Consider the following 27,533-nt stretch of genomic DNA (forward strand, 5'->3'; position numbering starts at 1 on the left):
ATGATTTTTGTCCCAGAGAACAAAATTCAGTAGGGTCCTATGGGGCAAAGAGCCCCTTTTCCCTGTCTCCTTCCTCTAACAGCTACACCCAGACCGACTGGTTTATCAGTGGAGGCCCCGCTGCTCCTCATGGGAATGCTGGTGGAAGACGAATGTGATGGCAGTGGAGGCAGCATCCCAGGCAGCCTGGAGTACCTCATCCTTGAGCCCCCGCTTATCAGTGTTATGGTTCCACTGAGCCAGGTCGGAGGTACAGTCAGAACCATCAGGGGGTGGCCGGACCTGGTGGTGGTTGACACAGCGGCGGCAGCGCAACCTGGGGCAGAGGACAGAGCTGTGGTGACTACAGTGCCCGTGTGTGCAGGGAATTCAGAGGTAACAGCCAGTAAGGGCACTCCACTCACCTGTCATGTGTGTCACTAAGGCTAGCCTCATCCAGGGTAAACAGCTCCTTCAGCTCGCCCAGAGAGAAGTGCCGCTCCACATCCTGCTCCTCATCCACCACACAGCTGCTCAGTGCCTTCTTGTGGCTCTGGCGCTGAAAGATCTTCTCCTCAATGGTTCCTGCCTGGGGTGGGGAGACCAAGGGATGCATGGCTAAGTCATCCCCAAACACAGGGGGGCAGGAAAACCTAGGGCTTGAAACTATAGCTACCCAAGAGAAGGGGAAATAAAACTACAAGTCCTATAGCCACACGTCTGCTCAGCTGAGTCCATTTTCCCAGTCTGTCTCTTGGGAACATGACTTGTACATGTCTGCTCACCCAGGATATTTTCTGTACAAATGGAGGGTTTCATGGCCTGGCTACATTCCTTCAGAGTGAGCTGAGGTTTGTAGCAGCTTCACCAGAGCTCCACACCAAGCCCAGGTCTCTCTCACTCAATAAATATCATTAGGGTATCCTAAGCCAGGCCCTGTACACGAGGATACAAAGAAGAATCAAATATGATCCCTATTCTTGAGCTCATAGTCTAGTGGGAGAGACATAAACTAATTGGTACAATAATAAAAACCTGTATATGATACCCAAGGGCCCACAAGAGGGATGGTAGAGGGGAGTGTTGGAAAGCTTGAAAGATTATCCTTGAGTTGAATCTTAAAAAATGAATAGATGGTTTACAAAGAAAGAGAGAAGGGAAAGCTCCTAGGTGCCACATAGGAACAAAGGAATAAGCCTGGCCTGGCCTACTAGAGGACTGAGAACCTAAGCCTGTCTAAAGGATGGTAGGAATGTAGTAAAATCTGGGATTGAGAAAGTCAGCAGAGGTCATACTGAAGAAATATGGATGCCAGGCTGAAAGAGCTTGGCCTTGTCCTGTAAGTGATGAAAAGCAAAAGCAGAATTTTTGTCAAGTTCATTCTGGAAGCAGTATGTGAAAACAGGTTAAGACCAAAGGTAAAGAATCAGGAAGCTGCTGCAATATCCAAGTGAGAGAGGACTGTGACCTTAGCGTGGGACAGAGAGGAAGGTTAAAGAAATTTCCAGAAGGTAAAAATCAATAGTAATTTGTTGTCAGGAGACAGAGAATCGTCCAGTAGGATGATACCCAGGTTTGGGTTGGTTGGATAATGGAGCCATTAAATGACAGAATTCAGAAAGCAAATGAATTTAGTCACCATGCATCCAAAGTGTTCATAGACATGCAAGTGGAAATGTGCAATAGGTGATGGAAATATGGGTCTAGAACTCATAAGAGTTCCAGGCTAAAAATTTAGAGATCTGTCAATATAATGAGTGTACGTAATCACAGAAGTAGGAAAACCAGATTACAATTTTAAATATTAGTGGTCAACAGTGTCAGATACAGAGGAAAAATCAAGAGTTTCTTGTTTTGGCAATTAGGAAGCCAAGAGTACATTCAAAAGCAGGTTCAGGGGCATATAAAGGGTCTGATGAGTGAGTAGAAGATGAGGAAGTGAAGTTAATTGGTAGGCTTTGGAAAAATGTGACTATGAATGAATGGAAAGTAACACAAAGTAGTAGCTACAATTGGACAGAGGCTTAAGAAACCGTTTTAAGGTGAGAGCTACTTGAGCATGTTTATAGACCCAGGGAAATAAAGGAGAACTTAACTGACTAAGAAAGGAAAGGACAGGAAAGAATCTAGGGCAAAGCTAGAATGATGAGCCTCAAAAAAGAAGGAAATGATCTTCCTCGGAGATGGGAAGGGAAGAACCAGGTGCAGAGATTTACGAAAGAGAGGCTAGAGAATTCAAGCCTGGTAGCCTACGTTTTCTCTGTGATGTACAAGACAAGGTCTCTGCAAAAAGAATGAGAGTCAGGGTTAGGTAAGAAACTTGAGGGAAGTGGTGAAGGCTTGAAGTGGCTGTTGAAAGAAACGAGATACGGCCCAGCGCAAAATGGAATATGTGAATTTGTGCTAGTGCTGATCTATACCTGCAAATTTTATCTGGTGCAGAAGCTGAAAACAGTTGTAATGATCCAAGTGGAGAAGGTTTTACAGAAAGAGTGGCTGAGAGGATGCATGGTTAAGAATCAGGACAAAAAGAAAGAGAAGTCAAGCCAGACTGGGGGGAGGTGGGGTACTAGGGACATTAGTTTGAAGCAGATGTAGGAGGTATGAGAAAGCTGGAAGAACAGGAAGTGAGAAGAGACTGATAGCTATTAAAGTTTGGAACTATGTGTAGTTTTGGCACTATTAAAGTTCTGGAGTGTGGCCTTGGGAGTAATTAAATGAGGGGGAGTTGAAGAGCTCATTTAGAGGTCAAGGAAACATGAAGGCCAGAGTGCTAGGGAACTGCATGGTCCTTGAAGTCCAGATGATGTGGGGAAAAAAACGAAGATGGGGCTGGTATCCAAAGTCACCAATGAATTAGGAAAACAGCATAGGATAGAAGACTGTAACAAAGAAGAAAAGACAGTAGTCAAGTCAGATAACATGAGCTTTAAAAGAGAACTGTAGGGTGAATGGTCTGAATGATGACTGAGAACGTGGAGAATGCCAGTACCTCTTCTTAGACCCGTGGAGGCAAGTGACACAGCAGAGATCAGGGATGAGGGAAAGCAGGTGTCCTGTCAAAGGAAGGCGACCACAGGAGAATTTGCTAACCCCTGAACAGGTATCCAGGTGGCACAGTAAGGTTTTGAAGGAATTGGGTGGAGAGAGGAAGAAAGTACAGAAGAATAAAGGGCTGTGGCTAAGCCCATAGCCTGGCCACTGCTAGAGGCAGAGGAGACAAAGAGAGGTACTGAGAAACAACCCAAGATGGTCCTGAAGGTCTTGTTCCATGACCCACCCCTACTATGACCACTGTCACCCTCCTTACAGACAGCAGGCGATAGATATAGCAGGTCTTCTTTTGACCGTCACGCCAGATCCGGGCCATGGCCTGTTCATCATTGGCCGGGTTCCAGTCAGGGTCAAACATGACCAGTCGGTTAGCCCCGATGAGATTGAGGCCACAGCCTCCAGCTTTGCTGCTTAGCATGAAGACGAAGTCAGGGCTCTGGAAAGAGGAAGCAGGAGAAAAAGAATCTCTTGCAGCCTGAACTGGAATCCTACTCAGCCCAGCAGACTACTCTCTCACACATCTGTACTCTCATGCTGTAAGGACCAGCAATACCACCAATTTGTCTGCCTACCAATTTCCCAGCCCAGCCATCACCAACCAGCCTAACCCCACCACGCCCACCAGAAAAGGGGAAAAAAAACAAAACAAAACAATCGAAGAGACCCTAAAGCAGAGCACCCTTATAGCTTCTCTCTCACCCCCGGATTCTGATGTTACTGCACTGGTAGTGTGGGAACAGGGGCTGTACATTTACCAACGGATTGTTAAAGCGCTCCACAACCTTGGCTCGCTTCTTAATGGACATTGTGCCATCCAAGCGGACATACAAGTACCTGAAGGGGAATCCAAAGATCAGAACCCAAGAAGGAAGCAGAGCCCTGCTCCCGAAGGAACTGAACTAACCATGCTTGAGGCTATTCATGTACAACCTGAGGCCCTAAACTCCCAAAGGGATAGGCAGGGAGCTCGAGGCCAGGACTCCATCCTCTGGGAGTACCTGAAGGACCAGGGGCTCTTTGGCTTAGAGACGGAGCTGGGACCGTGGCAGCAGTAAGAGAACAGTTATTTTCTGGGAAGTCCCTACTGTACCCACACCTTGGCCCCTATCCACCGGTCAGAACAGCTACTCTTCCTAGTGGGACGGTCGAGGAGACACTGCTTTGGCAAATTGATTAGGCTCTTCCCTACCTTCGGGCCCGGCAGAGCTTCTCAAAGAGGTCCAACGTCTGAGTGTAATTAGACACCAGCACTACCTTGTCACTGCTGCGGCTTCGGGTCACTGCCAGGATGTAATCAAGGACCAGCATCTTACCTAGAGAAATCAGCAACCGTTAGCCCCCAGCAGGCCATCCCAATGCCCCTGGACTCTTACTCCTGATATCATGCCTTGAGATAAGGATACATCTAGCACACAGAGACAGTCTCCCACTCCTCCTCTCAGAGGAGCCCAAAGACTGGCTTACCTGACAACTGGGGCTCTACAGCCTTGGAGCTATAACCAGGGGGGAATATTTCCAAAGCACCTTCAAAGCCATTCTCCTCTTCCACACACTTGTCATAGATTAAAGCTGGATCTGGGGGGGGGAGGGGCAGGGGGGGAGAGAACGACACAAACCCACAAACAAAATGCAAAATGCCAGCTACAATGCTTTTGGATGTTTCCACTTCAGTGCTCACTGGAACCCCCTCTAGAAGCCTACCCAGCAGACCTTCCTCAGCACCAGACTTGCTTGACCCCAAATCCCAGTATGCAGTCAGTTCCATCTGGGACCATCTTGCTCACTAGTGTGTTCTCCCAGCAAAAAGGGAACTATATCAGAGAGGGCAAGTTTGTTACTTTTCCTCCTGTCCAACATTTTATATGCACACGTGTGCGTACACATACTCACACACACACGGTCCCATATACCCCAAGCATCAAGCATGGGCTGGGCAGGGGATAAGCTAAACCTTCCAAAACAAAGTGTCAGGTTTACAGAGTACACAATGTAGGGTTCATACCTCAGGAAGGGCTAGAATCACATGTGGCCTTCATGAGGACTCTAGACAAGTTTGGAAGGTGTCTGGACCATACAGGAGCCTACCCTTGCTCACTCTTTCAGAGGAACCCAGGACATGGACCCAACTTACGATTACAAAGCTTCTTTAGTAAGGTGATGGAAGAAAGTGAAGACACACTCATCTTGCCCTCACGCAACTCTTCGGCTGGCTTGGCCTGTCTCAGAAACCTCTTGTATAATTCAGTTTGAAGGGGTGTCAGCCTGAAAAAAGGGCAGCGGGGTCAGTGGGAAAGGCTGGACCACACTTCTGCCCTGAAGACACCGTGAGAGCCCAGCCATGCCTCAAGGGCTGAGCTTATTTTTTTATTAACACACTCACTCTATACCCCTCAGTTGAGTTCAGTACCTACAACAAACCACCTGCTCAATCTTCACAGGCAGATATTTAGACAGGATATCAGATGTCCTCCGTATCAGACACCTGGGGAGACAGGATAAAAAGGCAAAAGGTTGGTAAAAATGCTATACTAACTACTGGAATAAAAGCTACCACCCAAAGAATCCAAAAGACTATTTCTCTTCTGTAGTATCATATGTCAGAGACCCATCAGCCCTATGGCAAAGATATCTTTATGAGGGTCTCAGTCAGGGGAACAAAGACCCTTTCAAACAATCTAGTTTACACTGACAACGCTTTGTCTTCCTCCTGAAAAGTTTAGCTGGTCTTCAAGAGAAGGCCAAGACCTCCCATTGAGCCTGGCGCTCAGACAGGGAAAGCAAGCTACAAACCACTAAGTCCTTAGGGGAGTTTCTGCTTGCACTTGCCCAAATACCACATGGCCCAAGGTTCAATGAAATTAAGCCCTTACCTCCTGGCAGACCAGGAAGGATAGGGATCAGGCACCTAAGGAGTAGCTCCTAAGAACTAGGAGTAGCACCTAAGAACATAGTGACTGTCCTTCCTACCGTCTAAAATCGGAGAGGGGGCAGGACTCCAGGATATAAATCATCAAGTATATTACCTACAAGAGAGGAGTCCTGAAAGTACTTCTCCCCTGGATTATGTGGACCCTATGGAAAAGCCCTCTTAGTCTGGGAGCCACACCCATCCTTCAGATCTATTTCTACCTGTCAAAGAAGGCTATGGGGCCTGAGAAGGGAAGCCTGGTGCTTTAGCTCTGAGATCAACTGACAGGAAGCTTCTGAAGTACTAACAATGCTCCAAGGGATATTTTGCTCAGGGAGTCAGGCAACATCAGAGAAGAGTTTCCTCAACAGGGTGCTAAGCAGCCCCAAACCAGACTACAGGGCCCAGACCAGGAAGAAAGCAGGGACTTGGCCTGCAAGACACCTCCATTTATTCAGTGGCTCTGGTCAGGGCACAGATCCCACTCCCTAGAATCCCAGCCCTTATAGGCCAAGGCCCCAAAGGACTGCTTTGGATGGCTTAGGAGGCAATTCTGATGACCTAACTTGGGGGGAAATCCTAAAGAAAGGAGCTGCTGCCGAACCCAGCCCCCACCCTGCCATTACCTATTCACAATGCTGGTGAGCTCCCGCAGGCGCTCCTCTCCTAGCTGTCTGTCCGCCTCACCAGCAGCTGCATCCCGGCCCTTCAAGATTGGCAACTCAAAATGCTTCTTGAACTCATGGGCAGTTCCTAAGACAAGAGAGAAGGGAAAATTTAAGCACTAAAGAATGTAAAAAAAAAAAAAAAACCAAAGGGGAAGTCTCACTCTTTCTTGTCCTCACTTCTAGTCGCTTGCTGTGCCAGCCACACGCTCCCCGGGGGCCCCTGGTAGCCATGCTAAGCAAAATTGAAGAAATCAAGGACTTTCTGCTTACGGCCAGGCACAAGGATGCTAAATCTGTCAAGATCAAGAAACGTAAGAATAATGTGAAGTTTAGAGTTTGATGCACCAGATACCTTTATACCTTGGTCATCCCAGACAAGGAGAAGACAGAGAAACTAAAGCAATCCCAGCTCCCAGGTTTGGCAGTGAAGGAGCTGAAATGAACCTGGCACACTGATTTGAACTGTATTAACATTTTTTTAATTAAAAAAAAAAAGAATGTAAAAAAGGAATGATTAGCCCACTGCCAACAGTGGCAGACTACTTTGTTACAGACCACCCTCCTGCCAAGAACAAAGCTAGACAAATCATAGGCAATCTCTGAACGGATCAGAGAGCTACCAAAGCAAGTGGGGACTTGACAAGCCATACAGATTAAAACTCAAATATATAACTAATTACATTAAATATAAGTGGACCAATAATCCAATTAAAAAGACAATACAATTGTCAGACTGGATTTTTTTTAAAGCCCATCTATATGCTGCTTATGAGAGATGAAGTAGCATGTATCAGTGCAATGAAGTACCGATACCTGCTACAATATGGACAAAATATTATACTAAGAAGCCAAACACAAAGGTCAGATATTGTATGATTCCATTTATATGAAATGTCCAGAATAGGCAAGTCCATAGAGACAGAAAGCAGATTGGTGATTGTCAGAGTTATTAAGGGTAAGGAGAAATAGGGAGCTACTGCTTAATGGGTATAGGGTTTTCTTTTGGCCAGGAATAAAAAAGGTCAGATATCTCACAAATGAGGATCTCAAATGGCCAATAAACATATTAAAAGGTGTTCAACTTTATTCAACATTAGGCAAATGCTAAAACATCCACCAAATGACTAAAATTTTTAAAAATTTCTCTTAAGATAAATATTGGTGATGATATAAGAGCAGAGGTCAGCAAACTACAGCCATGGGCCAGGCACCTGTTTCTGTAAATAAAGTTTTATTAGAACACAACCCTGCCCATTCATTTACATTCAATGGCTGCTTTCATGCTACAATAGCAGAGCTGAGTACTTATAACAGAGACAGTACGGCCTGCAAGTCTAAAATACTATCTAGCCCCATGGGGCGCCTGGGTGGCTCAGTTGGTTAAGCCACTGCCTTCGGCTCAGGTCATGATCCTGGAGTCCCGGGATCGAGTCCCACATCGGGCTCCCTGCTCAGCAGGGAGTCTGCTTCTCCCTCTGACCCTCCCCTCTCTCATGCTCTCTGTCTCATTCTCTCTCTCAAAGAAATAAAATCTTTAGGGCGCCTGGGTGGCTCAGTTGGTTAAGCGACTGCCTTCAGCTCAGGTCATGATCCCAGGGTCCTGGGATCGAGTCCCACATCGGGCTCCCTGCTCTGCGGGAAGCCTGCTTCTCCCTCTCCCACTCCCCCTGCTTGTGTTCCCTCTCTCGCTGTGTCTCTGTCAAATAAATAAATAAAATCTTTAAAAAAAAAAGAAATAAAATCTTTAAAAAATAATAATAATAAAAAAATAAATAAAATACTATCTAGCCCCTTAAGAAAAAATTTGCTGACCTCTGATGTAGAGACACTAGAATTCTCATATACTACTGGCACAATTGCTATCTACTAGAGCTGAACACATGCATAACATATGACCCAGCGATTCTACTTGTAGGACTCAGGGCTCCATCTCAGGACCCTGAGATCATGACCTGAGCAGAAGGCAGATGCTTAACAGACTGAGCCACTCAGGTGCCCACATGGATTTCATTTTTCTTTTTCTTTTCTTTCTTTTCTTTTTTTTTTTTTTTTTACACAAGAGAAATGCACACTATGCTCAGGCAAAGACATACAAGAATGTTCACAGCATCATTACTCAAAAGAATAAAAAACTGGAAACTCGGGGTGCCTGGGTGGCTCAGTCGTTAAGTGTCTGCCTTCAGTTCAGGTCATGATCCCAGGACCCTGGGATTGAGCCCTGCATCAGGCTCCCTGCTCGGGGGGAAGCTGCTTCTCCCTCTCCCACTCCCCCTGCTTGAGTGTTCCCTCTCTCACTGTGTCTCTCTCTGTCAAATAAAAAAATAAAATCTTTAAAAAACAAAACAAAAAAACCTGGAAACTCAACTGTCCATCAACAGAACAGATAAATTCTGGTATATTCATAAAAATGGAATAGTATTGGGGCACGTGGGTGGCTCAGTTGGGTTAAGCATCCAACTCTTGATTTTGGCTCGGGTGGTGATCTCAGGGTTATGGGATGGAGCCCTGTATCAGGCTTTTGCTGGGCATGGAGCCTAAGATTTTCTCAACCCCTTTCCCTCTGCCCTTCTGCTCCCCTCTCTCAAAAAAAAAAAAAAAAAAAAAAGGAATAGTATACAAAGAAGAAAACAAACTACCACCACGAGCAACAACATGGCTGACTCTCATAAACATAATGTTGAAAAAAAAAAGAAACCAGATGTCAAGGAATATATACTGTATACTCCATTTACATAAAGTCAAAAATAGGCAAAAACCAAACTCAAGTGTCAGAAGAGTGTTTACCTCTCGGGGAAAAGGAGAGAACAGTGATTAGAAGGGGGTGCTGCTAGGGGCGCCTGGGTGGTTCAGTTGGTTGGGCACCTGACTCCTGATTTTGGCTCAGGTCACAATCTCAGGGTCGTGGGATTGAGCCCCACATTGGGCTCCGCGCTTAGCGCGGAGTCTGCTTGGGATTCTCTCTCTCCCTCTCCCTCTGCCCCTCCCCACTCGTGCTCTAAATAAATAAAATCTAAAAAAAAAAAAAAAGGGGGGGGGTTGCTGCAGAGATGGTGGCAGTAATTGATCTGATAGTCGTTACACAAATGTGTTCACTTTATGAAATCTTGCTGCTTAGCTGGTTCTCACCTAAAGTTATCTTCCTGAGCACTGGCAAGTTGGGGTGGCACTAACAAGCCCTCCCACAGATATTTATGTACAAGACCTACCCACCTGTGGTTGCTAGAGGCTGGGGGGAATGGGACAGGGGGATTTATTGTTTAATGGGTAGAGGTTCAGATCTGCAAGATAGAAAAAGCTCTGGAGATGGATGGTGGTGATGGTTGCACAACAATGTAAGCATATTTAATGACAGTGAATTATACACTAAAAGTAGTTAAGAAACAAAAATTGCCCAAGACAGTCTGCTCCAAGGCCAAAGCTCTTGAGGCAGCTAGGATGTGATGAGCAAAAATGCCTAGGGGTAGTGTTTCCATCCCCAGCCCATAGTGACACTACATTGTGCATAGCCCTACCACCTCTGCGGTGGAAAAATGGCTGCCATGGGCCTTGCTGAGTTGTTCAGTAGAAACAATGTCTCCCAATGGTTAAGCTACTCCCTGACAAAAGAAGTCTTCCTACAAGAGTGCCTAGTGACCTACATATAACTAGCATTCTCCCCTTTCTCTCTTCAGCTAGAGTTATACTCCCAAGGCCAAAGCAAGCCTCCTCTCCAATGTAGCAGACAAGGCTGGTTTCTTACCCAGAATGCCTGAATTAACAAAATGTACCAAGCTGAAATACTCAAGGAGATCATTCTGGATGGGGGTCCCGGAGATAAGCACCCGCCGGCTGGTGTTCAAGCTGTCCAGTGCCTGGTAAGTCTGATTCTCAGAGTTCTTAAGTCTGTGTCCCTGCAAGGAAATTAATTCTCACTTAGGCCTGGGCATGATCTGGCATCCCTAACGATAGCGAAGTCCTATGTAGACAGGGAAAGAGGAATCATAAACATTACAGGTCCTGGGCCTTGGGAACTGAGCAGGATACAGAAAGAGTGAGAATTTACCTGCCTCCTTAGGGAGAAAAGTCAGGCTCAAGAGACAGACCTTCAGTTTCCAGACCATCAGTGCTACATTCATAAAGCAAGGATTCCCTTGACTCCGTTACCTCCCCTCGTCTTCCCTGCCCCAACCTCCAGAGCCTTAGCAAGCTGCCTATCTTCTTCAGAGACATTCAGCCATGTTCTATTCTAGACCCCTGTTTTGAGGGAATCCTCCCCTCCCCATCAGCCCAACCAACCTCGAACCTACTGAGCCAGAGGCCTTCTGGATTGGTCTACAGGCCATGTCTAGGCTGTCAGAGCTAAAGGGACTTAGGCCAGGCTCCTCCTTCCCTCACCCTGCAGAATCCACAGCTCATATACCTGAAGAGCCTCTCTCTGCCTCCCTTTGCATCTGTACCCCAATCTCTATTCTCCGTCACTCACCCCTCATACACACCACTGTTACTTCTCTCTTTTTTAAGGCTTTTTCAAGAAAGTTGTAAAGAACCCTATTGTCTTTCCTCTTTCCCCAAGAACCACAAGAACCAAGATCAGGCCTGTGCCTCTTCTATCCAAAGTCCCCCATTTCAGCCCGTACCGGGCAAGGCATTCGAAACGCAACCACCCGTGAAAGAATGAACAAACAAGTCAGCATGCGCCGCCCCCTCTGGTCAGCCTTGTACGATGCAATTAAACACAGACCCTCCACTGACCCTCCTGTCTCTAGAATCAAGTCCAAGTTCATTAGTTTAGCACTTCTCAATAAGGCCCTAGATAACTTCTCTGACAACTTTCAACAGCTTGTCTTAGTCCAAGAAGCTGTAACTCCTCCCCACTCCTAATGCTGGATTTCCTTAGGTCTCTTTGCCCATGCCATTCCTCTGCCCAGAATTCTCTCCCACAGGCAAATTCCTCAAATGTCACCTCCTATGCAAAGCCTTCCTCAAGGACCCCAGGCTGTTGGTCTCTCCCACTTCCACGCTCCTATGGCACCCTGTAACATAATAGCTGTTTACTGAATCCCTATAGTCTCTTCTATAATCCAGATAACAATCAGGTAAATGGGAATTGTAATACCTATTTTAGAGAAAATGAAGTTCAGAGAGGTGAACTGTTATCCCAAATCACACTGGTAGAAAGCAGAACTAGGATTTGAACTCAGGTCTTTGTGATTCCAAAGTCTGGGCAGTGCACTACCCTGCTGCTCATCTACTGCTATATATACTATAGTACTAATCATACTCTACTTAATCTCCTCAGCTAGACAAGAACTTCTTAAGGCAGAGACCATGTCAGACTTGCCTTTATATAACTTGGTGCATAGGACAGAGCCGCACACAGAGAACTACTCAGTAAATGTTTGTTGAATAAAATGAATTAATAACCACCGTTGCTATTAAAGAAGAATTAGACCTAGAATTTTAAACTTTAAAAATGACTGGATGTTGTATACCTAAAATACAATGTTATATGTCAATTACATCTCAATTTAAAAATATTTTTTGGGGCGCCTGGGTGGCTCAGTCGGTTAAGCGACTGCCTTCGGCTCAGGTCATGGTCTCAGGGTCCTGGGATCGAGTCCCGCATCGGGCTCCCAGCTCTGCAGATAGATTTTCAATAAAATCTGAAAAAAGATTTTATTTTTAAGCAATCTCTACACCCAGCATGGGGCTTGAACTCACGACCCTGAGATCAAGAGTAGCACACTCTTCTGACTGAACCAGCCAGGCACCCCAGAGTTTGGGTTTTAAATCTCTGGGTGGGGGCTCCTGGGCGTCTCTTTTGTTAAGCATCTGCCTTCAGGTCATGATCCCAGGGTCCTGGGATCGAGCCCCACATCGGACTCCCTGCTCAGCGGGAAGCCTGCTTCTCCCTCTCCCACTCCCCCTGCTTGTGTTCCCTCTCTCACTGTGTCTCTGTCAAATAAATAAAATCTTAAAAAAAAAAAAAAATCTCTGGGTGATGGTGGGAGGAGGTGGGTCTGTAGCCCAGGTATTCCCATAGGGAGTTGGGATCAGCTTTCCCTTCCAGAGACCCACAGGGATATTGTGTTAGTTCATTTATTGGGTTATTTATTAAGTGCCTGATGTGTGTCAGGTCCTGGGGGTCCCATGATGTCTGCCCTCAGGGAGCTTCAGTTGAGAGGGACCTAATTGTTGACACCTATTTCCCTAGGGTCTTTCGGGTAATTTCCTCACAAGTTTCATTTCCCTCTTAGGCTCCAGAGTCTCAGCCTTCTTTGTTTCAGGGCTAGAGCTTGGAGCCTCTAGTTGTTTTTTATTTTTTTGTTTTGGATGTCTTAAAAAATATTTTTTTTTTTTTTTTTAGGATTTTATTTATTTATTTGACAGAGAGAAACACAGCGAGAGAGGGAACACAAGCAGGGGGAGTAGGAGAGGGAGAAGCAGGCTTCCCGCGGAGCAGGGAGCCTGATGCGGGGCTCGATCCCAGGACCCTAGGATCATGACCTGAGCCGAAGGCAGACGCTTAACGACTGAGCCACCCAGGCGCCCCTCTTTTTTTTTTTTTTTTTTAAAGTAGGCTCCATACCCAGTGCAAAGCCCAAGGCAGGGCCTAAACTCACGACCCTGAGATCAAGACCTGAGCTGAGATCAAGAGTCAGATACTCAACTGACTGAGCCACGTAGGCGCCCTAAAAATAAAATCTTTAAAAAAAATAAAAGCCAAACTCTGGCAATTCAGCAAATCAAACGTTTGGCCAGATGAAAAGTTGTCAGAGCTCTTATTAATAAGCTGCTGCTTAATTTCTGTTCTGGCAGGGTTCTCCACTTATCCTTTTTAAAAACAAAAAATGATACCACGATTAAATACCAGTTTTCTCTCTGAAACATGAGCCCTACGAGTAACATTCTTGTTTTTGATGCATTTCCCCAGCATGTTTCTTCTGATTTGCCATGTGTTCTAGATCTTATAAAAGAACATATACGGGTCTGGATAAGGCACACATTCTGCTACCCATGCCTAAGCCACGCTTCTTACACCAAGTTTTGTATTATACCTGAGGCAGTAAGGGATAAGAGCCAGCTCTTAAAATCTCAGGCCTGGATTCAAGTCCCAGCTCACTAGGTCCTGGCAGGGGGCAACTGGGCAAGTCATCACACTTCTCCTAACCTCCAAAACTGAGATGATGACAACAATGTCAATCCCTCACCTATTCATATACTTTACAAAATACTTCCATACATCTTCTCTCTTGATCTGGACCACATCCCTCTCAGGTAGACCCTGTGCCACCCGCTCACTGCATGGAAGTGACAGTCTCCGAGCAGTCTCATCTGCACAGGCTGCTTACAAGTGGCAGAGCCAAGGCTGAGCCCAAGTCTTCTGACTTGCCCTAACTCGGATTACTGTAAGGACCAAAGATTTTGTACACAGAGTTATTATGCAGCACTTCTGTGTGCCAGAGAGAAGCATCAGCTAGGAGAAAGCATCGTGGATGCTGGGAGCATGAAAGCCTGGGGTAGCATCTTCCCTTTCTAGGGTCTGAACGGGACAAACTGACAAACTCCTCCTAGAGTAGGCTGACTGTCTTTCAGGACTGGCTTCCTTGTGTCTCTGACAATTGACAAATTGCTGACAAAAAAGGGCAGATGAGTAAAAAGGAGGGCCAGGATGCTGCAGTGTGGCAAGCAGCAGCCTACTCCCCTCTGCCCTGCAGAGTCAGGTCGCAAAACAGGACAGAATGAGAAAGAAAAGAAACACTACAGAGCAGAAGAAAATCTAGATGGGCCAGGGCCCTGAGCTTTATAGGATTATCACACATATAACCCACCTCAACCTGCTAAACCCTTTACTTTTACAAGAACAGCCCATCGAGCTGCCACAGGTTGGTACACAAGCCGGACAATGATGGACTCTTTATTAGGGACAAAAGCCCAACTGGGAAAGAGATCCTAACAGCAAGCATGGCATCCCAAAAGTAAGCCTTTCTTCCCTGTAACCTCCCCAAAAGTCCCTCAGGTACTGAGCTAACCTGTAGTTCCCAGAGCATAGTCAGGCTTGCCAATCAGTTGACAAACGGGGCCAAGTCTTTCAGCCATCTCTCCACTAAAGCCCCAGGGGTGTGCAAAGTGGCCTTCACTCTTCCCAAGAGATGCAAACAATGGTAGCAGCCTCAGCGTAGCCAAGCACCCTGAAAACCTGGAAAATTCTTTATACCAGGTAGTTCCCAGCCACCCTCATGCCTTTCTAGGTAGTAGCATCTCTACCACCATTCATGCATAGTGGTGGAAAAGGCTAGGAAGTAACTATTACCACATTTCCCTTTGTCCCAGAGAGTCAACACAGACTACTCTAAGGTGTATGGACTGTCCACACTGGGCTTTCCTACCTGTGTTTCCGTTCACATGCATCCCCCCAGCCTACAACAAAAAAAAACAGTCTTATGACAACTACCAGTCTTATGACATACCAGGCACTATGATAAGAGCTTTCCCTCATTCTCCTCATTTAATCCTCACAATTATCCCATGAAACAAATGAATTACCCCACTTTACTGACTCAGAAACAGAGGCTCGGGTGGTTAAGTGACTTGTCCAAGATCATTTCACTGGTAAGTAGAAGAGCCAGAATTTGAATAAAAGCCTGACTCCAGAACCTAGTCCCCTAAACACTGTACTGTGTCTCTCCACCCATCCAAATCCCTCTCATCCTTCAAAGTCTTTCCTTGGTCTAAGAATACTGTCTAGAGGCACAAAACCAAACCTCACCCTCCTTGGAGTTCCAAGCACTGCTTAATCCCTATTGGCAGGTTGGTGTCAAAGGCTCTCCCTCTCACTTGCATCCTCTAAGGCAACAAGTTCTGTCCTTAATATTCCCCAAAGACTGGGGCGCCTGGGTGGCTCAGTCAGTTGAGCGTCTGCCTTTGGCTCAGGTCATGATCTCGGGGTCCTGAGATCGAGGCCGTGTCAGGTTCCCTATTGAGTGGGGAGTCTGCTTCTCTCCCCCCCCCATCATCCCACTCATGCGCTCTCTCAAATGAATAAATAAAATCTAGAAAAAAAAAAAAAAATCCCCAGTGACTGACACAGGGCTTGGATGGCAGTTCTTAGTGAGGAGATTTCAACACTTTCCTCTACCAGGACTCTCAGACTGCTGCTGAAAGTCAAGTACCTCGTCACATATGACCAGTCCAACACTCCCTTTCTGGAGGACTCCAACATGAAGGCGGAATGTCTCATAGGAAATGATGAGGATGGGAGAAGGCACCCGGGCTCCACGCTGGTTCATGAATCCTTCTACAACAGAAAACACGTGAAGGGAACAAATCTTACAATATCTTAAAGAAAAAAGTTTGATAGTTCTTTAATTTAGCCTGGAAATAACTATTTCCACTATTTTGCATGGGAATTCTCTTCTACCCCCTCATTGCCCTCAGCCTGCTGGCCATCAGGGAGCATACACACAAGAAAGGAGCAAGTTATATGGAAGAGCACAGCCAACTCTGTTAAGGCTCCATACCCAGCTTTTGGTCTATCTCGTCCTTAGAGCCTCCGTCAATGGCCAGAGGTTGGATCCTCCCTCCAAGCCATTTCCCAACTTCATTGTACCAGTTCTTCACTAGGCTGGAGGGTGACACCACCACTGCCTTGTCAATTTCTGGTTTGCACTCTGGACTCTGGCGCAAAAGCGTCCACATCAACGTGATGCACTGCAGCGTCTTGCCCAGGCCCATCTCATCAGCCATGATGCAGCCATGGCTGCCAGGGATGCGCCGGCTGGTGACACACTCCCACAGGAACTTCACTCCCTGGGGAATAAAAGGCCACTTTGGTATCCACACTGCTGCTGCCCCAGGGATGGCAGTCTCCCAGCCCATACCTCTTTCCCCCCAACCCCCTTTACCTCTCTCTGATGAGGCCGCAAGACCTTACTGAGGATAGGATCAACAACCACATGGACAGGGAGTTTTTCCCTGAGGAAACACAGCAAAGAAAACATGGAGCTCAGATAAGGGCAAGGGTACACCCTCAGGAAGTCGTGTCCTGCTGATCCAGAGGCCGCAGAGGCAGCTGCCTGAGAGGGCCTTCGTGGCCTGCTAATCAAACCACAGCAACTTTTGCTCCAAGCGTTAGAAAGTGAGGAGAGGGTTCCTGATGTCATCAATCCCTCCTACTCCCCTGAGCAAGCTTGGAAGGAAGGGTGAGGAACCTCCAACAACTGGACATGCCCACAAGCTTCCCCACGCACTCTCCTTCCCCACCTACCCACTCTCTGGATGGTGATGCAGTCGTCATGACAGCACTCTGAAAACATGCCAGGCCCAAGGAAAAATCACACCACAATGCCCTCTGCCCTTTCAGGTATGTGCACTTAACAGAAGACCAGACCTGCTCAAGAAATACCAATGTACATACTTGTCAAGCTTCAGCTGGTCATGGGCGCTCAGCAGGGGAGGCTCGTACAAAACCAAGGCACCTTCTTCCAAGGGGTCATGGAGGGCCCGGCGGACCCCAGCCCTTTTGAGGCCCAAGGCCCGAGAGCCCAGAGGACCTAGAAACCAACAATCTGTCACCTGAGCCTCTATTTTGAAGAGATCAGCAGGACCAGCTCAAATGCCTATCCTTCACATAACTTTTCCTAAGCTTGCATATGACCTTCTCTCTCCCAGAACCTCCCAAAACCCAGCTGCGCACCTCTATCTGACCATTACCCAGTCTGCCTCAGATCAGAGTTCTTCCCATTTTACTTCTCCCATTTAACTATAAACTTCTGGAGGGCTGGGTCTTTTTCATCTCAAGTCAAGCCTAGGAAGGTCTAGAACCCAAAGGGGCCCTTCAAGATGGAGAGCTCTTGAGAGTTGGCCTCCTCCCTCCCCAGCCCCAGTTTTAGCACAACGCTATGTCCTACATAGAACCCAGGTTTCATTCAATCTGAGTGAATTTAGTAGCGTCTCGTTTCTGAGGTTGACTATCTGAGGCCTTCAGCCACCCAGGCCCACCAAGAACTTCCCAAGCACTGGCATACCCCCACCCCCAAGAAGATGAGGGGCAGTTAGTCATGGCAGGCCTTCCTGACGCTATCAAACACAGCCTACATGCAGGCCTCTAGAGTGTTGCCCCACACACCGTCACCACTAGCCTGGCATCTTCAATTCCAAGGTAAGCATGTATTTACAAAAGCAGAGGTTTTAAATTATCCAGATACATTCACACATGATTGATTCAAAAAATAGGAAAGTCTCCATTTTTTTACCTTGATAATTTGGAATGGGGATTTTAAAAGGCTTTGACAAAATGCTTCGAATAAAGGATTCCTAAAAAGAAAAAGAAGAAACAGGGATTCAGGACTGATTAAAGATGTTATGGGATAATATTTCTACAAATGCAGTCTAAAATGCCTATTTAGGGGCACCTGGGTGGCTTAGTCAGTTGATCACCTGACTCATATTCAGTCGGGTCATGATCTGAGGGTTGTGGATTGAGCCCCACATCAGGTTCTGTGTTCAGTGGAGAATCTGCTTGAGATTCTCTCCCTCCCTCTCCCTCTGCCCCTCCCCAACTCGCACACGCTTTCTTGCTCTCTAAAATAAATAAAATCTTTTTTTTTAAAGATTTTATTTATTTATTTGAGAGAAAGTGAGTGAGCACAGCAGGGGGAGTGGCAGAGGGAGAGGGAGAAGCAGGGAGCCCGATGAGAGGCTCGATCCCAGGACCCTGAGATCATGAGCCGAGCCGAAGGCAGAAGCTTAACCGAATGAGCCACCCAGGCACCCCTAAAATAAATAAATCTTTTTAAAAAAATTTAAAATAACAACATGCCTATTTAAAGATAATACATTCAGGGGCACCAAGAGGCCTGCTTCTCCCTCTCCCACTCCCCCTGCTGTGTTCCCTCTCTCACTCTGCCAATTAAATAAATTTTAAAAACCTTTAAAAAAATTAAAAAATAAAGATAGTACATTCAGAGCATTATATTTTGATTACATCTCACTCAGATGCATCCAGAACATAAGAAGTGCTCCATATTAGGTTATTAGGTTTTATACAACAGCTTTCATCTTTGAGGCTTTACAAAGATTCTACAAATACCCAGGGACAGCAAAGTGCCACTGGCAAGTGCCCAGCCTCAGCTGTCAGCCACAAGGCTTAAACCCATTCATTCATGAAAGGCCATGCCAGCAAGAACAACTATTCCCTAGGGGACAGCACCTTTTAAGAAGAAAGCACCACAAACTTACCCAACCTCAGTACTAACAGAGAACTCCAATATTTGGATTCAAACACTCTCCTCCAGGACTACATCTTCCCAAACATACCTCACATTTCTTTTGTCATATCAATTCTGCCTACTACATCTAATTTCCCACATTGGCCTCCTTGGGAACTCACCAGACCTTCAAAAAGTAGTGGTAGTAGCAGTAATAGGAACAGTAGTATTAGTAGATAATATTAACAACAACAGCAAAAATGACAACAGTAATGGTGACTAACAGTGTATAGCAGATGTGGTGCTAAGCACTCAAGATGCCCGCACTCAGACTGCCATTGAATCCTCACTACCAGCACTAGGACGTCCACGTACTATCACTGATATCTCCATTCTACAGATAGGCATACTGAGACAGAGTGGTTAAGTCACTTTCCCAAGTCACAGGGCCATGACAGGTGCAGGACTTTCCTCATTCCAAGACCCTGACTTGTAACCAGTGGGCGGTATGGCCTCCTAATCCAACTGTTTGACTACAGCCATATGAATCAGCCCAGAGTCAGCAGCTTCTTGCCACGGGAAGGTGTGAGAGGGAACAACATGAGAAAGAGGACATGAGAGGGCAAACAAATCACAAAAAAAAAAGCAGGGGGGACAAGGGTGACAAGAAGCAAACATACATAGGTCCTAGAGAAGGGTGGCCTTGGTGCCTCCACGTCAGAGGCTACAGGAAGCCTCTGTGTCAGCACCTCAGCCTGGAACCAGCACTGGGTAATGGGGCTGGGGCAGAAGAGCATGCAGAGGAGTCCACAGCGCCAGCCCCTGAGCTAACTCTGACAAGCCCATCAAAGTTCTGGTCTTCTAGTCTACATATCCCTGAGATCTCTAGGGAATTATGATGGCCTGTGAACCTCAATAAAACAAGAGCTGAAACCCAAGAAAGCAAGGAGAAAACAAGAACAGAAACCCTAAAGGTAGTTTTAATGGGAATACATTAGTGGAAAAAGAAATAATGAAAAGTATTCCCCTCAAGCAAAAAGGCAGTTTAATAGGGAAAAAAGCAAACCTGTCTTGCCCTGAAATTTTTACTTTTATTCTGACCCATTTCTATAAAGATTATAAATTTCTAGAAACTCAGTGTACTTTAAATAGGAAAATATAATGAATATATTTCACAATCTCCTGGAAGATACAAAAAGAATATGGAGAACTGAACTTCATCACACTAAGTAACATGATGGGGGGGGTTCAGAGAAAGGCCCAAATTATTTGCATATTTCTTTGCAGCTGAATAAAATCTTGTACTATTTTTAATTACCATGATTATTATAATTAAGAATAGCAATGATAATGAGAAAGTCGTATATGAACAATGCTAACACAAAGCCACCCTTAAGTCAAAAGAGGAGAAAAGGATGGGGTGCTTGGGTGGCTGCTGGTTGAGCACCTGACTCTTGATTTCAACTCAGGTCGTGATCTCAGGGTCTTGGGGTCAAGCCCCCAGCATCATATTGGGCTCCACACTCAGCAGGAAGTCTGCTTCTCTCCCTCTCCCTTTGCCCCTCCCCCAGCTCTCCAATGGATGCTCTCCCTCTCATAATAAATAAAATAAATAAATAAATAAGAGGGAAAGGAAGGAGATAGATTCTAATTTCCTTTTTTTTTTTAAAGATTATTTATTTATTTATTTGAGAGAGAGAGAATGAGAGTACATGGGGGGGGGGGGTCAGAGGGAGAAGCAGACTCCCTGCTGAGCAGGGAGCCCGTGCGGGACTCGATCCAGGAACTCCAGGATCATGACCTGAGCCGAAGGCAGTTGCTTAACCAACTGAGCCACCCAGGCGCCCTCTCTTTTTTTTTTTTTTTTTAAGATTTTACTTATTTATTTGACAGAGAGAGACAGCAAGAGCAAGAACACAAGCAGGGGGAGAGGGAGAAGCAGGCCTCCCGCCGAGCAGGGAGCCCGATGCAGGGCTCGACCCAGGACCCCGGGATCATGACCTGAGCTGAAGGCAGACGCCTAACGACTGAGCCACCCAGATGCCCCTCTAATTTCCTTTCTAATTTGGCTTCAATTCTAAACCTGAAATATTAACTTTTTTTTAAAGTAATCTCTATACCCAACATGGGGCTTGAACCTATAACCCTGAGATCAAGATTCTTAGGCTCCACTGACTGAGCCAGCCAGGTGCCCCCAAAAAACTGAAATATTATTTTCAAAATTGGCAATACAGAAGGCTAGATTTGAGGCTCTGAGTAGCCAAGAATTTATGCTCCAGATTTAAAATGCAAGACTTTGAACTGCAAGCTTGTGCAACTAGTGTGGAAGAATGTGAGCATCTCCGGCCAAAAACATGAGGGCACAGCCTACAAGACTTGCAATGACCAGCCTCCGGGAACCTGGTCTGATAAGACCGGCAGAGGCAGGGGAGAGAGCATGCTCTTAATTTAGTTACTGCAAATTCATATCATCCCTTCCTTCTGATAGAAGAGGGAGAGCAGGGGCACCTGCGTGGCTCAGTTGTTAAGCGTCTGCCTTAGGCTCAGGTCATGATCCTGGGGTCCTGGGAACAAGCCCCGCGTTGGGCTCCCTGCTCTGCGGGAAGTCTGCTTCTCCTTCTCCCACTCCTCCTGCTTGTGTTCCCTCTCTTGCTGTGTCTCTCTCTGTCAAATAAATAAAATCTTAAAAAAAAAAGTTAAAAAAAAAAAGAAGAGGGAGAGCATCCCTCCTTCCCACCAAGGTCATAGCTTCCCTCTTCCAGAGATTCATTCTATCAGTTCTGCCTGATCTCTCCTATATCTCAACCTCTTCCTCTCTACTAGCTCTCTCTCACCAGCATTTAAAACATGCTTAACTCTCTCCTATTTTAAAAACAAAAATTCCTTTGGGGAGCCTGGGTGGCTCAGTCAGTTAGGCGTCTGACTCCTGATTTCAGTTAGGATCATGATCTCAGGGTCCTGGGATCAAGCTCCAGAGGGATGGGGGGGGGGGGGTTGGTGGGATGGGTGGGCCTATGCTCAGTGAGGACTCTGCTTGAGATTCTCCCTCTCCGCCCCCACCCCATGCACACTTGCTCTCTAAAATAAATGTTAAAAAACAAAAATTCCTTTGACCTCTTATCTCCACCCCTTCAAACTTCTAGAAAGATGTCTGTCTCCCCTTTCTAATCTTCCACTTCTCCTAACTTCTGCCCCTTCCACTCCTCTGGAATGACTCTGGCCAAGACCACCAATGGCCTACATAACCCTAATTCCAGTGGACATGTTTCTATCCTTATCTGGCTAGACAAAGCTGGCCACTCTTGCTTCCCAAATATTCTCTGCCTTTGACTGCCATGACACCACTTTCCTACTCTTCCACCTCTTTAGGACCGCATGCTCAGTCCCTGAGTTCTTCTTTCTCTGCTTAACTCCCTTAAAGGTAAGTGTTCTTCGGGGCTCAGGGTTGCACCTCAGCTCCCCTGACTGCACTGACACTCCAATACACTTTGGAGGGGTCAAATATCATCTCTATGCTATGGACCCCAAATCTATTTCCAGTCCCTACTTCCCTCCTAGGCTCCACACTTACCCATATTTGCAACCATCCCCAAACCTAGATATCCTATCCTACAGAACTTCAAACTCATCACATTTAAGGCTAAGTGCTCTCATCTCCAAGGCTGCACTATATGATTTTTGTGGGCCTGAGGCACTTTTGCCTTTAGGGTCCCCTCTATCTAGAACACTGCCCATTCTCTTCACCTGGCTGACTCCTCCTATCCTTGAGGACTCGACCTAATCAGCACATCCCTCAGATTCAGGTCTTTCACCAACCTCCAGACTGTCAGACCCCCTGTTATATAATCCCACTGCACTTGCACTTATGTCATATACTTACATAGGACAACTTGAATGAATCCTAAATGAAGAGTCCCACAGAACTACACACCTTTTTTTTTTTAAGATTTATTTTAGAGAAAGAGCATGCGCGCAGGGGGAGGGGCAGAGGGAGAAAGTGAATCTCAAGGAGACTCTTCGCTGAGCCCAGAGACTGATCGCACCACCCTGAGATCATGACCTGAGCCGAAACCAAGAGTCAGACACTTAACCGACTGAGCCACCCAGGTGCCCCATACACACCATTTTTTTTTTTTTTTAAGATTTTATTTATTTATTTGACAGAGAGAGGTACAGCGAGAGAGGGAACACAAGCAGGGGGAGTGGGAGAGGGAGAAGCAGGCTTCCCGCTGAGCAGGGAGCCCGATGCGGGGCTGTCGATCCCAGGACCCTGAGACCATGACCTGAGCCGAAGGCAGATGCTTAATGACTGAGCCACCCAGGCGCCCCATACACACCATTTTTTAATACGGCTTAGTAAACAATTAAACAATGTATTACTTAATGAATTATATATAGTTCAACTATCACAAAAGCAAGAGATGATGAAGATAATTCAGGTCAGTGGTTACCTGTCAGGATGGGAAAAGGGATTATGACTTTGGTGATGTTCTAGCGCAGAATGGTGGGTTCACGGGTGTTTATTCTGTGTTTTCTATTTCACATCTTATATACATATTCCTTTGTATTTATCAAGTATTATGTAAAAATGTTTTAAAATGTTTGCTGAGGGGCGCCTGGGTGGCTCAGTGGGTTTAGCATCTGCCTTCGGCTCAGGTCATGATCCCGGGGTCCTGGGATTGAGCCCCACATCGGGATCCCTGCTCGTCGGGGAGCCTGCTTCTCCCTCTGCCTTTGCCTGCCGCTCCCCCCGCCTATGTGTGCACAAGCGCGCACTCTCTCTTTAAATAAAATCTTAAATAAAATTACCTTAAAAAATAAAAAATATTTGCTGAATGCACAAATAACTAATATCCATTACATATTCCTATCACTTTATTCCCATTTTTCCTTCAAAATGTCCCTGTAAAGTACAAACAGACTCCTGCATCTCCCCCCCACCACTTGACACCAGATGTGTGGCGCTTCCACACACAAGCAATTATTCAGCACCGCCTGCGTGTTCTACAATTTAACTCAATCCTGACACTATCTACCTGTAGAGAGTATCAGATCCCACAGGTTAGGGCTCCGTCCCACAGGACTGCCTCTCCCCACCACCCCAATCCCAAATCCAGGTTGCTCCCGGTGCTTCGGACCAATAGGCTATAAATCGGAGGGTCCAACACCCTCCTGGGATTCAATTACTTTTCTAGAGCAGCTCGCAGAACGCAGGAAAAGTTTACTTACTAGATTTACCATTTATCACAAAGGCTACTAAAGGATAAGCAGAGCCAGATGAAGAAATACATACAGCGAGGTCTGGAAGAGTCCTGAGCACAGGAGTTTGGGATATGCCACTTCCAGGCACGCGGATAAATTCTTGTTCAACTCAAAAGCTCTCCAAACTCTGACCTTTTGGGGTTTTATGGAGGCTTCATTACATCGGCATGATTGATTAAACACTAGCCACTGGTAGGTTGGTGCCCCTGGCAACTAGCCACCAAGGTTAGTTGCTTTACAAATGAATCTCATTAACATAAACTCAGGTGTGGTTAAAAAGTTTTTAATGAATAGTAAAAGACACCTTTACTGCTTTATCACTTAAATTCCAAAGGTGCAGCACCTGGGGGCCAGTACCTCGGGGGCGGTCTGCCTTCGGCTCAGGTCATGATCCAGATTTAAAAAAGAACTGCAAGTTTGTGCAACCAGTATGGGAGAATGTGAGCATCCCTGGCCTAAAACGTGAGAACACAGCCTATAAGACTTGCAATGACCAGCCTCCGGGAATCTAGTCTGGTAAGATTGGCAGAGGCAGGGGAGAGAGCATGCTCTCACTTTATTTAGTTACTGCAAATTAAACCATCCCTTCCTTCTGATAGAAGAGGGAGACATCCCTCCTCCCCACCAAGGTCAAAGCTTCCCTCTTCCAGAGATTCACTCTTATCAGTAAAATCTTAAGGGTGCCTGGGTGGCTCAGTCGGCTAAGAGTCTGCTTTCAGCTCATGCATCGGGCTCCCTGCTCAGCAGGGAGTCTGCTTCTCCCTCTGACCCTACCCCCCAGCTCAGTACGCACATGCTCTCCCACAGGTAAATAAATAAAATTTAAAAAAAAAAAAGAAAGGGGCCTGGGTGGCTCAGTCGTTAAGCATCTGCCTTCGGCTCAGGTCATGATCCCAGGGTCCTGGGATGGAGCCCCGCATTGGGCTCCCTGCTCAGCGGGAAGCCTGCTTCTCCCTCTCCCTCTCCCACTCCCCCTGCTTGTGTTTCCTCTCTCACTGTCTCTCTCTCTGTCAAATAAATAAAATCTTAAAAAAAAAAAAAAAAGAAATTCCAAAAGTTTTTGGAGCTCAGTGCCAGAGCTCAATACCAATGTCCTCAGAAAGTTTGGTGGAAAAAGCTTTGGTGAAGCTAAGCAGATCTGACTACTCTGTAATTTTGGGCAAACTACTTAACCCCTCGGAGACTCAGCTTCCACATCTTAAAAAATGAGTTACATGAGATAATGCACAGAACCTGCCGTAGTAAAGATTATGTTGGATTTTACTAGCGGAAACACGTGGAAGCTGTAGGACTCTGATACCTCTTAAAGCCATATGCTAAGTGAGAGACTGAGCTGGCATGAGGATCCTGGTTCCAACACCCTGCCATGGCCATTCCTTTTCTATACCCTCATGTCCTCAGGAATCTGAGCCACCTGAGATCTGGAGCCCAGATAACCATAAACAGGGACTCCAAGTCAGGCACACATCTTGAAGGAAAGAGGCCAGGCCCCTGAGGCTGTAGGTAGACCCAAAGCCTCCACCAAAGTCTGTCTGCTGGCTCCTCTGTAGAGCACTGAGGAAGTCTTCAGGGGTAGAAGCCTCCCTAGACAAAACAAGAAAGATGCCTCCATAGGGCACACGCATTCACCAACAGGTTGCAGTTCTGACTTACATGTTGACTACTATCCAGACAGGGTGGCCGATTGGTTAGTTGAATCAAAGTTTTCCGAAAGGGAGACAGGAAACACTCCTGGCTCTGAGTCCCACTGCTGGATTTCCGTTTCTTGGGAGTCTAGAAGAGTATTGGGGATGGTAAGTCAAGTCTGGAAGACCACAGAGCTCACCACAATGGCAACTCATATTTAAAACGTTATTAAATGCCGGGCACTGTGCTAAACTCTTCACATATATTATCATGTATCATCATCACAGCAAGCCTATGATAAATGTTTATTATTATACTTACTTAGCAGGTGAGAAAACTGGAAGTTAATGAGGTTACAGAACTTGTCTAATCGGAAGATGGGCACTGGATGAGGTGAATAAAGCGAGCCAGTCAGCCCACACCATGGCAGGGAGGTCGCTAGCACTGAAAGGGTTTTCAGGAGCAAAGAGCACCATTTATGACCCAGCTGCACCAAGTGCTGCCCCAAGTTCAAGTCTGTGACCCATGTAAGTAGCAAGAGGCAGCCTTGTCCCTCTCAGGCAGAGGAGCCCCCTGCACACCAGCAGTGGTGCAACTTCAGGGCAAGACCCCACGGAACCTTTGAAGGTTTTTGAAGCTTCAATGATCCTACAAGAAACACCTGAAACAAACACCAGCCCCTTCACCCCTCACATACAGGCCCTGCCCAAAACTGCCTTCTTGACCTTCCTTAGCTAATCCCTTTCTCCAAAGTTCCAGTGGCCAAGCCCTTACTTCGTGAACTGTTCTCTCTGAAGTATATGCTGTATTATCCTATTGATTTTTGTATACATAGGTCCTACCCGGTCAGCCCCAGAAAGCCTCAATAGCGGAAACAGAGCACAGGACCAATCCAAAGTCAAACATACTGCACTTGAGTATTAGCAGGGACTAGATGGGCACCACTCCTCTAATCTAGGCCCAAGTGAGCTCAGAACAGGCCCTATATACTCTACTGTTTTGTGATATTGGGTAGGGGATAAAGAGCAAAAGAGCAGGCAACTAGTTGCTATTGGGGAGCCATTTTATTTTTCCCAAGGGAGCCAAAAGGCCCAACCCAATCTGCTCTTTTGCTTTGGAATATCCCTCTCTACCAGAAAAATTGAGGCTATATTAAGTTCTAGTAAGCACCTTGAGGACCAAGATTTTTTTTATCTTGTTCAATGCCTGACACTTGGTAAGCACTAAGTAAAAGTTTACTGAAAGAGTTTCTGGAGGTGACCAGGTTCATCCATGTAACCCCAGAAACCAAGTCCAGGACTCCTTTCTGCCCAAACAGCCCTGCATCCTACCTGTCCCACCCCCTGGAGGGCAGGGTACTCACCACTGTCCCAGGCTGCCAGTCTTCATCATCACCAGATCTGCCTTCCGGTTTTCTCTTGGCCAGCTGGCTAGGAGCTAAGCTCTTCCTCTGTAAGGGGAATATGGAAACTGAGCACTTCCAGAGATCCCGCAGCCTAAACCCATTAGACGGAGACACAAGGCTACCCACAGTCTCCCTTAGGGCCATACTTACCATCCTGGGCTCAGAAGCATAAAACGTCAAGTACCCATCAGCCAAAGATGAAAGGCAGCCAGCAGCTGAGAGTGCAGAACCACGGCCGGCCGGTTAAAGCGAGCTGCTGTATTACTGAAAGCATGGGCTAATTAAAGAGGGAGCATGGATGGAGGGAATCCAGCTAGGGGCTGGAGTTTGGGTCCAAACTGTGAGAGTGTCGGTCGTCAATTAATCTAGGCGGAAGAGCAGGCCAAAGAGGATGTATCCAAGCAAAGGTGAGTAAAGGTCTGGGATGGGGGAGGGGGAGGGGG

The 27,533-nt window shown here is 46.5% G+C and overlaps 1 protein-coding gene and 1 pseudogene across 1 annotated transcript; one reads left to right on the forward strand and one right to left on the reverse strand.

Annotated features, from left to right (window-relative positions):
- Positions 1 to 66: 66 nt before the first annotated feature.
- On the reverse strand, positions 67 to 27,533 carry RAD54L (RAD54 like). The gene is made up of 18 exons (XM_035018661.1): positions 27,241 to 27,533; positions 27,049 to 27,135; positions 25,713 to 25,832; positions 17,844 to 17,904; positions 17,006 to 17,141; positions 16,494 to 16,563; positions 16,110 to 16,398; positions 15,762 to 15,886; positions 10,349 to 10,499; positions 6,568 to 6,694; positions 5,441 to 5,515; positions 5,165 to 5,295; positions 4,498 to 4,608; positions 4,223 to 4,346; positions 3,789 to 3,867; positions 3,290 to 3,469; positions 405 to 568; positions 67 to 316 (listed from the first exon to the last, which is right to left on the reverse strand). The coding sequence occupies exons 1-18, from the start codon at positions 27,241 to 27,243 to the stop codon at positions 106 to 108; spliced, it is 2,244 nt and encodes a 747-aa protein (XP_034874552.1). The 5' UTR covers positions 27,244 to 27,533; the 3' UTR covers positions 67 to 105.
- On the forward strand, positions 228 to 7,605 carry LOC118019465 (annotated as a pseudogene).

The sequence above is a fragment of the Mirounga leonina genome, unplaced genomic scaffold, assembly GCF_011800145.1.
Source record: "Mirounga leonina isolate KUSES-001 unplaced genomic scaffold, KU_Mleo_1.0 Mir_173, whole genome shotgun sequence".
Lineage (NCBI taxonomy): Eukaryota > Metazoa > Chordata > Mammalia > Carnivora > Phocidae > Mirounga > Mirounga leonina.

Bases quoted from the DNA above. Each gene is read 5' to 3' on its own strand.
- RAD54L (XM_035018661.1), bottom strand. The intron at 15,887-16,109 runs GTATGGAGCCTT...TTTCTGTTGTAG, and splicing joins CGAGATAGACCAAAAGCTGG to AAGGATTCATGAACCAGCGT. The intron at 4,347-4,497 runs GTAAGCCAGTCT...TGATTTCTCTAG, and splicing joins TGTAGAGCCCCAGTTGTCAG to GTAAGATGCTGGTCCTTGAT.